We start from the raw sequence: 15,201 nt of genomic DNA on the forward strand, positions 1-15,201 counted from the left end.
TTGTGTTTTATCTGTAAGTCAAGATCATAGAGTAGGCTGCTGTGTGGAATCTAAAGAGAGATCACACAAGTAAGCACTATAACTTATTAATACACTTGGGTTTTGTTGTCTTTATTCTAAAAAACGGTTTCACTGGATAGAGGTTTGCTTCATTGCATGCAGTCTGCAGAATTTTGACTGTTGAGCTTTATCCCTGCGCAGTGATTTGTTATGTATTTGTCCTTCAGTCTGCTTCAGAGACAGTAAGTACATTGAGACGCATGGTGTGCTTGCTGCTGTTTTGGAAATGGTTATAGAAATGACACCTAGGTTAAGTGATAAAATTGACTGCACTGAAACTAGTTACAGAGGTGATGAAACAGCACAATTAAAGGAAAGTGTATACCTGATTGAAAATGTTCAGTGATTCAGGGAATTCTAAAAACCAACAGACAGTATTATTGCAGTTACATCCGTAGCTTTGTCAATTGAAGGGATAACCAGAACCAAAAATTCTGTTTTAGGTTTGCATATCCAGTTCATAAAAGACATTTCCTAGACTAAATTAATCACCCATCTATTTCCAAAACATTTGTCCTGGTGGGGGTAAAAAGTGGTACAGTATATTGAATGGGGAGTATCAGACAGTGTGTTCCTGTGCAACAGCTTTATTACATTCCAGACACTAGCGGACTTTCAACCATTCTAGTTGTTTCTTTTTCTGTTTTCTGAGCCAAGGTTCCTCAACAGCAATTTGTTGAAGCAAAACACGGTATCAACTTCCACAGCAGGAGTTCACCAGCTCCTCCTGGGAGATTCCGTAGTGTTCCTAGGCCAATTGAGATATACCCACTGACCCTACAGCATGTCCTGCATATCCAAGGAATCCTCCTAGGATTCCACCCTTACCAGCTGCCAGAATTACATCATCTGGCCCTTCTTGATTTTAGAGGAGTAGAGACTCGCAGGGATGTCCCGTTGTCATGGAGAGTAAGCCCTGCCAAAAAAAAAACGTTTTTCGCATACTCTTGTCCTGAGTTTACTCACTTCACGCAAGAACTCAGGCTCTGCCTCAACCTCAAACTCCAACCTGCTTATTATTCAAGAATAAGATCCTGAGATACTGGTGAATCGGCTCCCTCTCACCTGGAGAGAGAAATCCATTTTTTGTTCTGCGAAAAGACAATGACCTGAGATTTAGGGGTGTCGATTCTCTTCCATGACGCCTCATACTGAGCTGCAAAGCATTCAAGTGCACATCACGTATCGGAGATAAGGCAAGAAGCAAAACATCTGTAAAGAACAACAGTACCACTTTCCTACCACCAAAATGGATACCCTCAATCCCTCTGCTGTGACATGATAGCATATAGCCCAATGCCAGATTTGAACAAATTCGGCTTAATGCCAAGAATATGGACACAGCTCTCAGAGAAGAGTGGTTCCAGATAGCACACAGAAATGGCTGTAGCACCTCATCTGAGGAATGCAGTCAGTAGCCTTTTTTAGGGGTGCAAACCACACAAAGCTGGGATTGGTAAAACTGTTACAAAATGTAGCTGTGGGATTGATCAGGATATGCAGTCTCCTGTAGCGCTGCAAGGTGATGAGCCTCGATGGAAACAGTGTTTGGTATACAATACTGATATACCTTTCGCATGCGACATCCCACAGTCCCTCACAGTACTGAAAAAGCCATTAAAAAAATTGCGGCAATGAAAAAAAGGAAATGAAAAAACGAGTCATAAAAACTAAATAGAAATGACATGTCCTACAGTTTATGAAAGTAAGTTAATGGGATTGATTCGGTCACATTTCAGTTTAATGAGATTGTTCTTGCATACTGATCTTCATGCTTTTAGGTATCTTGTCACAGGCCTTTGCTATGGTAGGGTTGACAAGAAATGTTTCACCTTTCGCCTTTTATTACTAAGGGAGTATAAGCTACAGTTCCATAGCAAGGACTGTATTCATCACTTAGGCAGCAGCTAAGCACCAGGCTGGGAAAAGCCTGCTTAAGAATGAAATAGGAAACAGTGGGGGAAATAAAAAAAACTATAATACACAAGGTTCTTTGAAGACTGGGTATGACTGCCTTTGACTTTACACATTATTTAGCTCGCAATGGGCAAGGAACATGTGTTGCAAATTTGGCTTAGAAAAGAGAGTGAAAATCTGCCTTAATAATCCCCTGAATGCTTGGAAACAGGAGATAAGTTCAATCTTGCCCTTGAAATGACTGAAATTAGCTTGTCATCTCAGTATTATGCCTCGGCAAAATTAAATATTATTAATAACTTAGCCCAGTATGACAATATACTTTGTCTTTGCATGAAATTAAAAAAAATAAATTGCAGTTCAATTTTCATATTAACTTTTCATTGTAATTCTTTACCTTTTCCATTTAGTCCTAAAGCTGATTTTTGTGTGATGACAATTAATTTGACGCAGCAATTTGCACTGCCTACTCCAAATCAAATAGTAATACTGAAAACCAGGTTACTTCATCTCAGTGGAGGCAGGGGTCGAGAACGAAGATATGTATTACATTAATGTAATATCTCAAGATTACTTCTTGGATATTCATGGTAAAGAGGCAGTAATATTCAGTTTACCGTAGGCATTAAATTTAACTGGCATGTTATCTTCTTAGGTTGGTATGTTGGTATAAGGTTAGTGCTCTTGTGTCTGATTCTAGCCTGGTAGGTCTTCCGTGTTCCCCAATGGCCACATAGGCTTTCTCTGGGTTCTCTGCTTTCCTCAAACGTGCCCCAGACAAGCTGGCGAGCTTAAGTGGCATCTTGTAAATTGTCCCTTTTAACTTGTTAAATTGGGTTTGCCTTATGATGCTTTGTGGGGAGCTGGTTCTGTTCACAAGCCCCCCACCTTGCACCCTGCGTGTCCATGACAGGCTCTGGGTTCCCGAGACCCCTATCTGAAAATAGTCAGCTCTCTGATAAGAAGGGATGTTAGTTTCTGTGCTCTTAAACTCAGCTTCACAATCCCATGTGGCTTCAGAGACAGTGGAGCTGAGCGATCCCTGCACTGAGTAGCAGCGAGAGCAGACAGACTCCCTCCTCTTCCCCAGTGCGCACAGGGCTGCCTGCAGTGAGCTCTTCCTGACTCTCACCACTCTTCCCTCCCATTCCCGTTTCGCACACCCAGTGCTGCTTCTCGGTATCTTCCTGTGGACCCGCTGGAAGAGCTACAAGGGACTGAAGGAAGGTGTGTACCACGTGTCCGCCCACCACGATGGCTGGGAGGACATCCGCGAGAACGTGCTCAACTACGACGAGGAGGGAGGAGGAGAGCAGGACCAGGTGAGAGCCGGCGCGCCTCGCTCTACAGACCCGAGGGTTGGCCATCTGCACTGGCTCTTTCACTGAGGCATGGACTGGTTTCCATAGCAATGCATGATACACTGTTGTATTTACAGTATCTCCTTCTATTGGAGCTTTGTCAGTACTTGTGATCCTTATTTAGACCTTAGAATGTTAGACAAGACTGCATTCACAGAAGACTGATTTACTTTCACTGTTTTCCTACTGCTTTCTTGCCCTATAATATATACCTACACCGTTTGAGTACAGTAAAATAATCCTGAGAGGTTTACACTGCTTCTGATAATACTCAATATTTCTATCAACTGGTCTTATGATGATGTGGCCATTAGCAATGTTGCCTTACAACTGTAATTATTGGAATCAATGTGTCCTGTTATTAAAAGGCAACAGTATTCTTTCACCCATCTTTGATTAATTTTTGATTTATTAATTGGATTGATCAATCCAACTTTTTATTAAAAAAGGTACTACTATTTTTTTAAGTCGAAACCTACTTTAAAATCTCTTCATTTCTCTCTAAACATCTATGGGGATGGGATCTTAAAACCAGAGCATGACAGGTATAGCACAGGCAATGTGACAGCTGAAACATCACCCTTCAGAATAACAGTAAAATAGAACCCCACTGCTGAAACTGGCAAAGAGAAAACTATCATTGGGGATCCACAGGAACAGACATAGTCAGACATCAGTTCCACACGTACAAATTCACAAATTAATGCACATTTAATAAAGATTTCTGATTTCCTTTGTTAGGGAGAACTGTCGCTAGCAACAACTGCAGTTTGGACTGCTTGTTTGTTAATGAGGCTATTGGGAAAAAAGTTTCTGAAATGACCTTTTACGATTTCAGTTTTATTTTTATATATATGCACCACACGACAGTGCAGCCTTCAAATAAAAATCATCCACAATACATTGCATTCCTTGCCCTGGGGCTTCTAAAACTGAGCTGTATTCTGTCGTTCATTCAGAATGCCTATGACATGGCAGAGCTGCAGAAATCTCTCCAGCCTAGCCCAGCCCAGTCTGTATACACACGGCACAGAGGTGGGCATCACCACCAGGAGAAAGCTTCCCTGCGGAGAGACGTGCCGCCCACAAGAAGCCAGCCACAGGGAACTATCAGCGCCTCCCGGAAAAACCTGTCCTTCTCCAGCCAGGACCTGGCGCGCTACCTGTGCGAGATCATCAGAGACGCAGACCAGCATCAGGAGTGCCCCCCTTTCGACTCCCTGCAGGTTTACTCCACCGAAGGGGAGGGCTCTCTGGCTGGGAGCCTGAGCTCCTTCAGCTCCGCTGGCCTGGAGGAGGACAAGACCTACGACTACCTGAAAGAATGGGGCCCCAGGTTCGAGAAGCTCAAAGCCCTTTACGAAAGAGCGGAAGCCAGTGACATTTGAGCACCCCCTTGTGAAAAGACAAAGCAGATGCTTGTTCAGGGTACCTCCCCAAAAAAGTGTGAGGTACAGTATACCCTCCAAGCACAGATTTCCTAAAGACTGCTCTTCACTGATAGCTTTTTTTTTTGTCTGGATTAGCTGAGAAAGAGTTGCTTATTTCAGAAGGAAAGGCACGTTCGTTCTGACATGTGTAGTAAAAGTCAAGAAGGGAATATGAAAAATAAGGGCTGGTTTTTGTTGAGCAGCTGTCGCTATGTCGGAACAGGACAACACTGACCTTGATTCTCTACAGTTCATGAATCAATCAACATGTGACGTTTACAGCATACAAACATGAGACATGAGACAACATGATACGTGTTCAAAAAATAATAATGCACATACTGTACACACATGCTGATACTTCACTACTTAACACAATTTTTTGCAAAGACACTGGCTTTTGTTTCTGTCCACCTACAGATACTGTAGGGATTTCAACACTTTATGAACAATTCATTCCTCAACATGGATTTCTCTCCTTCTCTTCACATTTCTCTAAAGATCAGCTTGTATATATCGAAAAGGCACAAAAACACCAAATTCACTAGTGCTCATTTTTAACTGGGTGCAAAAGCTATGCGAAAAGATAAAAGCCGTTATCATTTCAAGGACATTTTGAGGTTTTTTCATTTTGAACAGTTAAGCACATCATGTTGTGTATGCTGTATTTAAAATTGATTCACGCATTGGGATTAAAAATGCATTAATTTGACAAGCTCAGAGTGAGCAGACTGCATCTGATGAAATAAAGGCTGCTTAAGTAAACAATCTTTATATCCACAGGCAGGTTTGTAGCTTCCTATAAAGGTAACTGCTGAGTGTGCAACAGCAGGCTAAATTCTTGCTTCAGGTTCGCAGATGATCAATGCGAATTAACTTCAATCAAGGGAAGAATACAAGTGTTTATGTGAAGTGATCTTCAAGACATGTCTAAAAATCTCTGCAGTTCAAAGAGAACAGACATAATACGCTAGAAGGACTTTGTAGGAGACGTGTGGAACAGACAATGCTCATTCAACATGCTCAAAGTTTGAGTCCTTTGAAAAAAGTAATGAGATGGTTCAATTGTTTGTTACCATATCAGGCACTTACAAAAGTTGTGTGGCTTTTATTTGCCATTTTTACTGCCATGCTAAATATGTGGACAGTATGTGGACATTTATTAACATATACACATCAGGGTTGTGCATTGGAGGACACACTGGAGTTCCAATTATAAAAAGAAGAGAAAAAATGTTTTTGTCCACCCTGAATGGAAAAGCTGTATTTTTTCATGACCAGATCAATGATTTTTCACACAGTACCCAAGACAGGATATAGGGATATACAGACAGGTATAGCTTTACTGCCTCTTTAATATTTTATGGTCTCTTCTAAAATGCCAAAATGCCTACATACTGCATTATACATATTTTAGAGGTAGCATTATAAAACTCTACATATTTATAGAAAAGTGTGTATGTTGTGACAGTGCGTTCAAAAGGCAATCACTCTGAAACATCGAAACAGCAGCTGATAGCTGGCTGTCATGTGACTCAGAACAGCCTGCTGGTTTAAGGCTGCTCAAAGTCACTGATTTGAGGACTTCAAACACGCCAAGTTTTTAAAGATAACACGAGTTCAAACAACATTCTCGTCTACGAAACATGAAATGCTTTGAAATGTATCCTTCATGAAAGCTATGGGCTGACAAGGTGACAAGCCATTTAGACAAAAAAAAAGAAGAGCTCAAATTGAAAACCAGTTCTAATTAAAATGTAAAGACCTTTCCTTGCGTTTCTTTATCTTTTTCTGCATGTAAATAGGCAGAATTCACTGAGATATGTCAGTTACTGTATGTACCTCCAGTGGCAAATACCTTATTTCTTTTTTATAGAAGGGGCTTTTATCTGTGCAGTATATGTATGGCTACACTTTTTTACCTCATTTGTACATAGCAATAACACAGCTCCAGAGAAAAATCTGCTCTCCAATATGGCATGAGATTAAAGGCACAAATCTAACGAGCGATTTTGCAAAGTTTTTTTCGTTCCAATTTTCACGCTGTTTTTTTGGGAGGATGAATTGGGATTTTTACAACACGACTACGCTGGTGCAGATAGCTTTAAAACACGCCCTGCGGTGGTGGAGATATTAATGATGCCGTGTAAATCACCTCTCGTTCCTTCAGAGATCAGCCTGTACTTTTTTTATGATGATGTCTAACATTTCCTTGAGTATTTATCTTGTTTTTTTGCGACGTCTATTACTTCAAAACCGGATTTTGTAAAAAGAATAAATATCTTTGTTTACGTGTCTTTGTTTTGTGTGTTTTATTGACAACGTATTGCTAGATCACTGGATTCCCCATTCCATGCCAAGTTAGGTTTTAAGACTCTTTCAAGTGAAGAAAGCAGCTGCAGGAAACAATAAACCCAGAATTCCACAGGTGATACCTCAGATGCTTTGGAGTCCAAGAGGCTACAGTACATAGACCTTTCAACACCATTCATCTTTTATACTCAATTTCCAGTTTCACTAGAGAAGTCTTCATGGTACCTTCCCTGGGGAGCACAGCAGCAGCTTTGAAAGCGAATGATTTCTATTATAAGCTCTTGCAGGTGTACTTCTTCACTGGTGCAATTATATGTCTTTATATCTTACATTTAAATATGACATGAACAGAATATTGGATATTAATTTAAAACAGGCCCCTCCAGGTTTACCGCTAACCTCCAAAGAAGAAAATCAGTCTCATAGCCATAGTCAAGATATTAATTTATATACAAATCAAATTTGTGGACGATTACCTACACCTACACTGGGATGGCCACAGACAGTATTGTTTTTACTTCTGTTCATATACTGTACATACACATGATCTATTTGCATTCAACACAACAATAATTTTAAACCACCTTCCCTCCTCCCCTGATTGGCACACATCACTAACAGATTGGTGACCTAACAACTTTCCTACACAGTGCTCTAAGACATATACCACTCAAATAATTGCACTAAGCTCTGCTGGCACATATCGTGATTCCTGTCTCTCTCAAGAGCTATAATAACAAACACTTAAGTATGACTTATGTACGGTTTTGACTAATATATGTAGATTTCAAAGAAGAATACTGTTGTAAATCTTTCTGGATGATACAGTGTCTTTCTACAGTATGTTCAGTCCTGAAAAATGAGCTCTTTGTACCTATTTTACTTGGCTCAATTCCTGCTTTTTTACTTTCTGGTTTCACTTTATTAAATCTAACATTGTTTAGCTTGTAAGGTGATATAAATATCTTGCATCTGTGGTCTGTTTACAATAATGTGAAATCAAAGTTAAAAAAGATTTGCTTTGTAACTCGAACCTCAAGGGAAACTTATCTCTAAGTACTCTTTAAAGCTCACGTTTCACATGAGTGGAGACTGGGATAGGCAAAGCCATTTTCAGCCATATGTCTTAATTTCATTGGATAGCTGATACGGTTGCATGTCGTGTGATCTAGGATGCTTAGAGGTTAAATTCTGGTCAAATTTTACATTTTTATCATCCACATTGGGACTGGAATCCCAACTCAGTAACTGAGTTAAAAATGTGTGGCATACATGTGAACACCAACTTAATCAGGAAATAGTGTATAAGATACAGCTAGTACTTTGATTACACTCTATGATTTCCGTAAATTGGGATTGCAGCCCCGTAGATCGCGTAGTTATTGCACCGTGCGATCACCTCGATCAGATTACATTCTGTCGTAACCGTCGAGCGCCGCTTACTTTTCTCGCAATCAGATGCATCCAGCCGCGAGCCGGGAGGAGTCACATAGCAATTTAGCTGGTGACTTACACAGTCAAAGACATAGCTTACACTGCAGGGGAGAGCCGCAAAGGAAATTTCCAGCTGCTACTATAAATTAACTCTGCACATGAAACTTAAGAACCGTATGCATTTAAAGATGCTGTTTTTAAAAAGTAAAAAATAAAATGGTAACAGCAAATGAGTAAACGGAATCTTATTTGCAATGTTTCTTGTTTTCATATTTAATAGACTATTGCAAAATATTTTGTTTTATACACTCAACACGCACTTAAAGATCACAAATATTTTGTCTATCGTTGTGTCAATAAATATTTTAAAATTGTATGTAAAATAATGCTCAGGCGAAAGCGACTTTTTTCTAAACATTTTTAAACCGTGCAAAAACAAACATTCATGAGCTACAGCATACTATATACAGTAAAATGAGCATTCACAATTTACTCAAAGCCTCTAGTAGTATTCTCTCCTATTATAAGGACGTTGTTATTAACTACAGCTTAGTTTGAGTGAAATAAGTCAAAATGGTCGATTAGGAAACAAAAAAAGATCAGAACAACTCAAAAGTCAAACGGGACAATTCGACACCTGGCTGCTTGTTCCACATCAGAAAGACAATTCTATTGCATGTTAATCTGTACACAACACCTACAGCACTGAAGCAACTCAGTACAATAAATCAGAAACCGCTTTTACTAAATTAAAATTTTCAGCAGTAAATCGACTTCTTTTAGCGTGTAATTAAAATACTCAGAAGCAATATTTAAAAGAAGGAACTGTAAATTCGTTTGATGCCGCCACAGAAACGTTACAGCCCGAATAATGGACCGGAAAAAAAGTAGGTCTACTGTATGCCGTATCCGTATGTGCTGTAGGTGAGCACTCTCTTTTTACGATTATTACTGTAACTAATTCCAAACTCCCTTTAATGAGTGCATGTAACTACACTGTAGCCCATCGTGTAGTATTTCACTGTGCAATCGATTGTTCGGAGATGCATGCCTCTAAATTACACAGAACCTGCACAGTATATGAAGGCCTTTATAGAGCTGGTTTTAATCATTCAGTGTATTCTTTACGCACAGTGTAGGCAAGCTACGGTTAAAAACTAGTGTGACCCTTTCTTCAGTTGCATAAAAGTGAAATGTATTTGGCATCTGAGACTCCCTTAAGCTTCTCTGGAGCAGGTTTTCAGATCAAAGTCCAGAACAGAAAGGTTAAAAAGCAAAGTCTCTTATGGTTTCAGATATTATAGAATATGCTTAACAGATCTGGTAACGAATTCTGTTATAAGCTAAAGGCGTCTACATGTAACATTTTAGCACAACCAAATACTTTAAATAACTTTTTATTTTTGTGCTAAACACAACCCTATATTTATTGGATTCAATGCAGAAAAAGGATGTCAATTCACAGGCGAAAAAGAAGAAAGCATTTCACTCAGTATTGCTGCAGCAAACATCTAAACTGGGCACTATTAAACACCATTTTGTGTATAACTTGAGAGGCACAGGGAAAGATCACAACCCTTTGGAGAGACCCTAGTCCAGGGTTCCCCAATCCTGACTGTAACAGCGCATCCAGACACCTGCCGGTTTTCATTCCAGCTGAGCTTAGTTATTTAAATGAAGTCTTAATTGAACAAGTTGCTGGAGTGGGACATTTCTTTCCAGTCGAATGGAATTGGAAATTTTATGTCATGTATGCCAAGCAATGTTTAAGTTTGAATAATATGAACGCTGAAAACAATTAAAGAGTTCAATTTAAGCCAATTTAATAGGTTTATTGTGGGTTCAATTACATGAGTGCTCGGGAGCAACCAACTGGCAAGTGGGTGATTCAGGATCAGGACTGATTGCCAAATTGACACATTTGTAAAGACAACACCTGCGTGCCCTTTATGCGATCGTTAATTGAACCGGATTGCAAGGCGCTACATCAATGATAGTCACCTCACTTCCTGAAGTTTCATCACGACTTACAGTACAGTTACAGTACCAACACTACGGCTGCCGTCGCATCATCCAGGTGGATGCTGCACATTGGTGGTGGTGGAGGGGAGTCCCCATTACCTGTAAAGCGCTTTGAGTGGAGAGTGTCCAGAAAGGACATTGCAGCAAGACACGGTCGCTTCTTGTGTAATACCGGCTTTGTGCAGAGAGGTGAATGTTATATCTATGAATTGAATACTTATCCATTGTATTAAGCCATTCAGTACGTCATACCCTATAGCCTACAAACAGGTGCTTGGTGCAGATCTTCATGCTGTTAATTATCAAGAAAATACGTGCACTTACCTATTTCACCTATTTCTGGCAGCAGCAGAAGAAAGGTAAAGCCAAATAACAAAAATAGGCTTGCAGATAAAAATATAACCAAGTTTTCTATGTGTAAATCTGCTTGTTTACCTATTAATTTTGTTGGATTCACTAGACGCAACTATCTCCCACCTATATTACAGGCCAAAACCACGTTCAGGGTCAGAGCCATGCATCTACTACAGCTCAGAAAGCAGTAATGGTCTGGTCATGACACTGCTCCCACAGCGCTCTCTTGTGGTGTGGAGGGGAGATGGACGCGACATCATTACACTTCTGTTAATCATTATTTCGTAGGAAAAAAATCAGACGGGTAATTTTGGTACAGAAGATTATTTGCAGTGTTTTCGTCTGTTTGAAGTTCCTTTTAAGTACCCAGAGAAGGTATTACGGGGGGAACCTTTCAGTATAAGATATATCTCCGTATAAACCCCAGTCCCTCTGAAGTTAAGGAATGCAGATGATGTTTAACTACTAGCATAGTTCAGACATCTTTTTTTCTGCTAGCTGCAGAACGTTTGTTGACCAAAATGAAATCCTGTTACACTGTGGAATGACAGCCCTGTAACCCTTTGGAAGAGAGGTCCTGTGGACCGGGATGCGTTGAACAACAGTGGGAGGACCTGGAAATGAAAGCTGGCACGTCAGTCTATGGTCTGGTTCTGGTTTCCTTTCAAGCTGACCTGTTAATCACTGGTTATAAATGATGCTACTAATTTGTCTTGCTTTAAAAAATACTCTACTACAAGCATACAGTACATGTTCCAACAACTTCAACATACAGAACTCTATCGCATGCTCCCCTCAGAATTTTAGTTTGATTTACCAGCTTTCTACAGCTAGCAGAAAAACAATGGAAACGCAAAAACAAAGATTGAACTGTTGTCGTAGATTGTTCTCAGCTTGTTCCTTGAGTTTGCTCTCTTATTACAGTTCTGTAAACAGTTCTTCAATAGGTGATCAATTTATGATGAGCAGACACCAGTGGGAATGGCTAATTATAAAACGCTCCAAGTTTTGTCTTTCTCCTGAGGTTCAACTGGTTACATGTGGGACAACATACCTGAATGAGGACAGTTCTGAAACTGGATGGATACAAGGGTTGATACCAAGGGCATATCCTACTGTATATGACTGTTTAAGAACTGAAAACAACTGTTGGTAAATATGTCCAAGACAGGAATTGGAAATCCAATAGCTTCCGATTAAGATCGTGACAGCAGCAAAAGACCAGAGGATCTAGCAGTCTTCCAGGGCAAAGGACAGAGTACCACTGATCTAGGGCTCTGAGAGAACTGTGAGCCAGAATCCCACGAGATCACATCTGCATCCTGGTGTAACGCTTGCATCAGATGCAGTTTGTGTTTTTCCAACAGTGGTGACACATCCTACTAGCCTGAGGCTTTTGCACTAGACCCTCTGTTGATCAGCCCTTTTAATGATAAATGATAAATCTGCATAACAAACTTACGAATGTCATGTTTGTGCAACTAGGTGTCAGTGTACCTGCTCCGTAATAGACATACCAAATTTGACGATCAGTATAATGTTGAAATGCCTTCATTTTTTTATTATGCTTACATGCTTTTGAATGTTTAAGCCATGGAAGTGGGACAAACTGTGAAAGTGAAACCTGTTTTCATAGGTAGATTTGCTTCCTGTTAGGAGTTTTTAGTACATGTTAATGAGTTTTAGTACTGCTTTAGTGAGTTTAATTCAGTAATTTTAGTTGTGAGTTTTTTTTACACAATAACCATACAGCATGTTAAAATGTAGTGGTATAAAAAAGTTAAAATAAGACTCTTTGTATTAAAGTAACAAATGAAGAAAAGCTTTCTTGTAAACATGTGAAAATCAACAGAAATGCAGAGACAGAATCACCTTAATTTACCAGAGAACTCCAGATACGTCAGATATACTGTAAAGGACTAAACAGTATCCTCTTAGAACTACTGTACACTTCATTAATTTCCCTCTGTGTACATAGAATGTATAAAAAGGAATTTGGTAGGTTTGACTATGGACAAGTAATTTCTAGGTTTTTCATTTTCAAATTGAACTATTACCCTTTAAACCATGATTATACATTTTTTTACTTCTGAAATATACTACGCTGCAATGCAGGAGCAGTTATTGTAGATAAAAGTGTATATATAGTTCATAAAGCCACACCAATCTCCTTTCACAATCTTGTGAAAGAAGTAAATCTTGGCAAATACCCCATTCACGTATTCACATGCTGTACATCAAGGCTTTTGTTTCCTGTCATTTCTGTCAATTATTTCATGCTCAGGAGCGAAGTTCAGCTTTAAAGACATTTTTTTTCCCAAACACACAAGTGGAATGCTAAAAACATTTTAATTTGAAAATTGAACCCACAAAGCTTTGCAGCTTGATTCATTTCCAGAACTAACCTTGCAACATTATCTTGTTAATAGCCGTGGTTGAACCTTGTTATTTTTTGAAGGCACTGCACACTGTGTTGATAGGCCACACAAAAGAGCAGATCGATCACAGGAAGGCAGTATACTGTATTTGATGTGGAGATATGGGAGAAAAATCTGAATCAAGTCAGGAGAAAAAAAGTCTCCACGGTTTAAAAACTAGAGAATGTCTCTGGTAGGAAAACAGAGCATTCAAGAAAAAGAACATCAGTATAAAATTTTATAGACTTTTCATAGGTACAGTACCTGCTTCAAGGTTGGTATTTCCAATTTCCCAAACCTAACTAATTTGCTACCAATGTTGAAATCTAGATTCAGGTCAAAGGGCAAAGGAGATAATAAGATTGTTTATATGGAAACTGAATAGAAATCACACTTTTTGATACATGATAAGATATATGATAAACTATTCATCCCACAGGTGTGTTTACATTTTGTTTGATGTTTAAAGTGTACTGGGAATATAGTGGTGTATACCAAGACTTTTTTTCAATCTCCAACACATTAGGTAGTCTCATTATTTAATTTGCGTGTCTGGGATTGTTTCAAACAAATGCTAATTTGTTTAAATATATTCCTGTAAACAATTCTTTAGAAAAATCCTGGCTTGTTTTTTTCCTGATTTAAATAAAAGTAACTCTCTTACAAACGCTGTTCTCCTTTTTAGATTCGTTTTATAATTTTACTGTGAAGCAGACAACGAAATGTTTCTGCTGTAAGATATGAATCAAGACATTTTTCAATGTGCATGTAGAGCCATTTTGCAGTTTTGAGGTTTCCATGGAGATTAATGAGCATTACATATATTCATCACACTCTGAAACTTTCATTAGGTTTTGAAATATTGAACAACAAATAAATAAATGCATACAGCTGGAGTAGACGCTCATGTATTATGCAGAAAGCGATCTTTAGGATACAAAATGTGTCAGTCTCTCTCACCTGCACATTCATGGATGTTGCATAACCAACAAAATTGTTGCTGCACTAGAAATGCTGCTTGCTGGGACTACTTCTACAAAGTATGTTTGGCAGATCTGTAATTTCAAGCTTCAGAAATCCAGAAGTGTAATGGCAGTTGATGATACCTTTTCTCTCCCAAAACCTCTTACCTATCTCCACCTACACATTATGCATCTCACCTACAGTATCTGTTGAATTTAGTGGATGTCACTGTCAAATCAGTAATACTAAAGAATCAACAGTTTGAACGTGGAAACAGCATCAAGATAACTGTTAATGAAAGGGAGAGACAGCAGTTTGTTCAAATTGAATGTGCTTGAAGGTAATGGAGAAAGTTGCAGAAGCATCAGACAGTGGGTTTAATGACAAGGGTGCAGCCTAAAGCTTCAAATGCAGAGGGCTGTCAAGTGTTGTTAATCTTGAATATACAGTATGAGATCACAGTTCAGCAGGTCTCCTCTTAAAACAGTTTACATGGGACCCAGTTTCAGCAAGGTTATCATACACAACTTCAACTTGCATTAATGAAAATATAGTGATTATATAGTGACCCCTATACTCATAGCAATGCTGATGTTCAGTTATAATGCCAGTATTATACTGTAAAGTGCATGGCTTTTCCACAGAACAGCTAGAGTAATTCATTACATTTGACTAATGCAGTTCTGAAAGAATGTATTTCACAGTTAAGACTCAGTTATGTGACCAGTATGAGTCAGAGCTCCAGTTTCCTGCCACTCTGTTTGTTGGTTGTAATGTCCCCAGGTTTTGAAGAGCCTTTTCTCATGTGAAGAGATCACCTCCAGGCTGACATCCAGTCATTTCTGGTGTGCCGCTGGTACTCAAATTTACCCATGGTGGTAATATTTATTTCAATGCCCAAAACAGAGGAGTAAATTACTTGTATGTAAT

The 15,201-nt window shown here is 39.1% G+C and overlaps 1 protein-coding gene across 1 annotated transcript in view; it reads left to right on the forward strand.

The window, feature by feature from the left end:
* LOC102684035 (neural-cadherin) overlaps positions 1 to 7,059 on the forward strand; it is a 95,579-nt gene extending 88,520 nt beyond the window's left edge. Inside the window, exons 32-33 of the mRNA XM_006641387.3 lie at positions 3,145 to 3,299; positions 4,298 to 7,059. Coding sequence (XP_006641450.3) covers positions 3,145 to 3,299; positions 4,298 to 4,726 — 584 coding nt within the window. The 3' untranslated portion in view covers positions 4,727 to 7,059. The remainder of the gene's footprint in view (positions 1 to 3,144; positions 3,300 to 4,297) is intronic.
* The last annotated feature ends 8,142 nt before the right edge of the window (positions 7,060 to 15,201 follow it).

Source organism: Lepisosteus oculatus, chromosome 20 (assembly GCF_040954835.1).
Source record: "Lepisosteus oculatus isolate fLepOcu1 chromosome 20, fLepOcu1.hap2, whole genome shotgun sequence".
Lineage (NCBI taxonomy): Eukaryota > Metazoa > Chordata > Actinopteri > Semionotiformes > Lepisosteidae > Lepisosteus > Lepisosteus oculatus.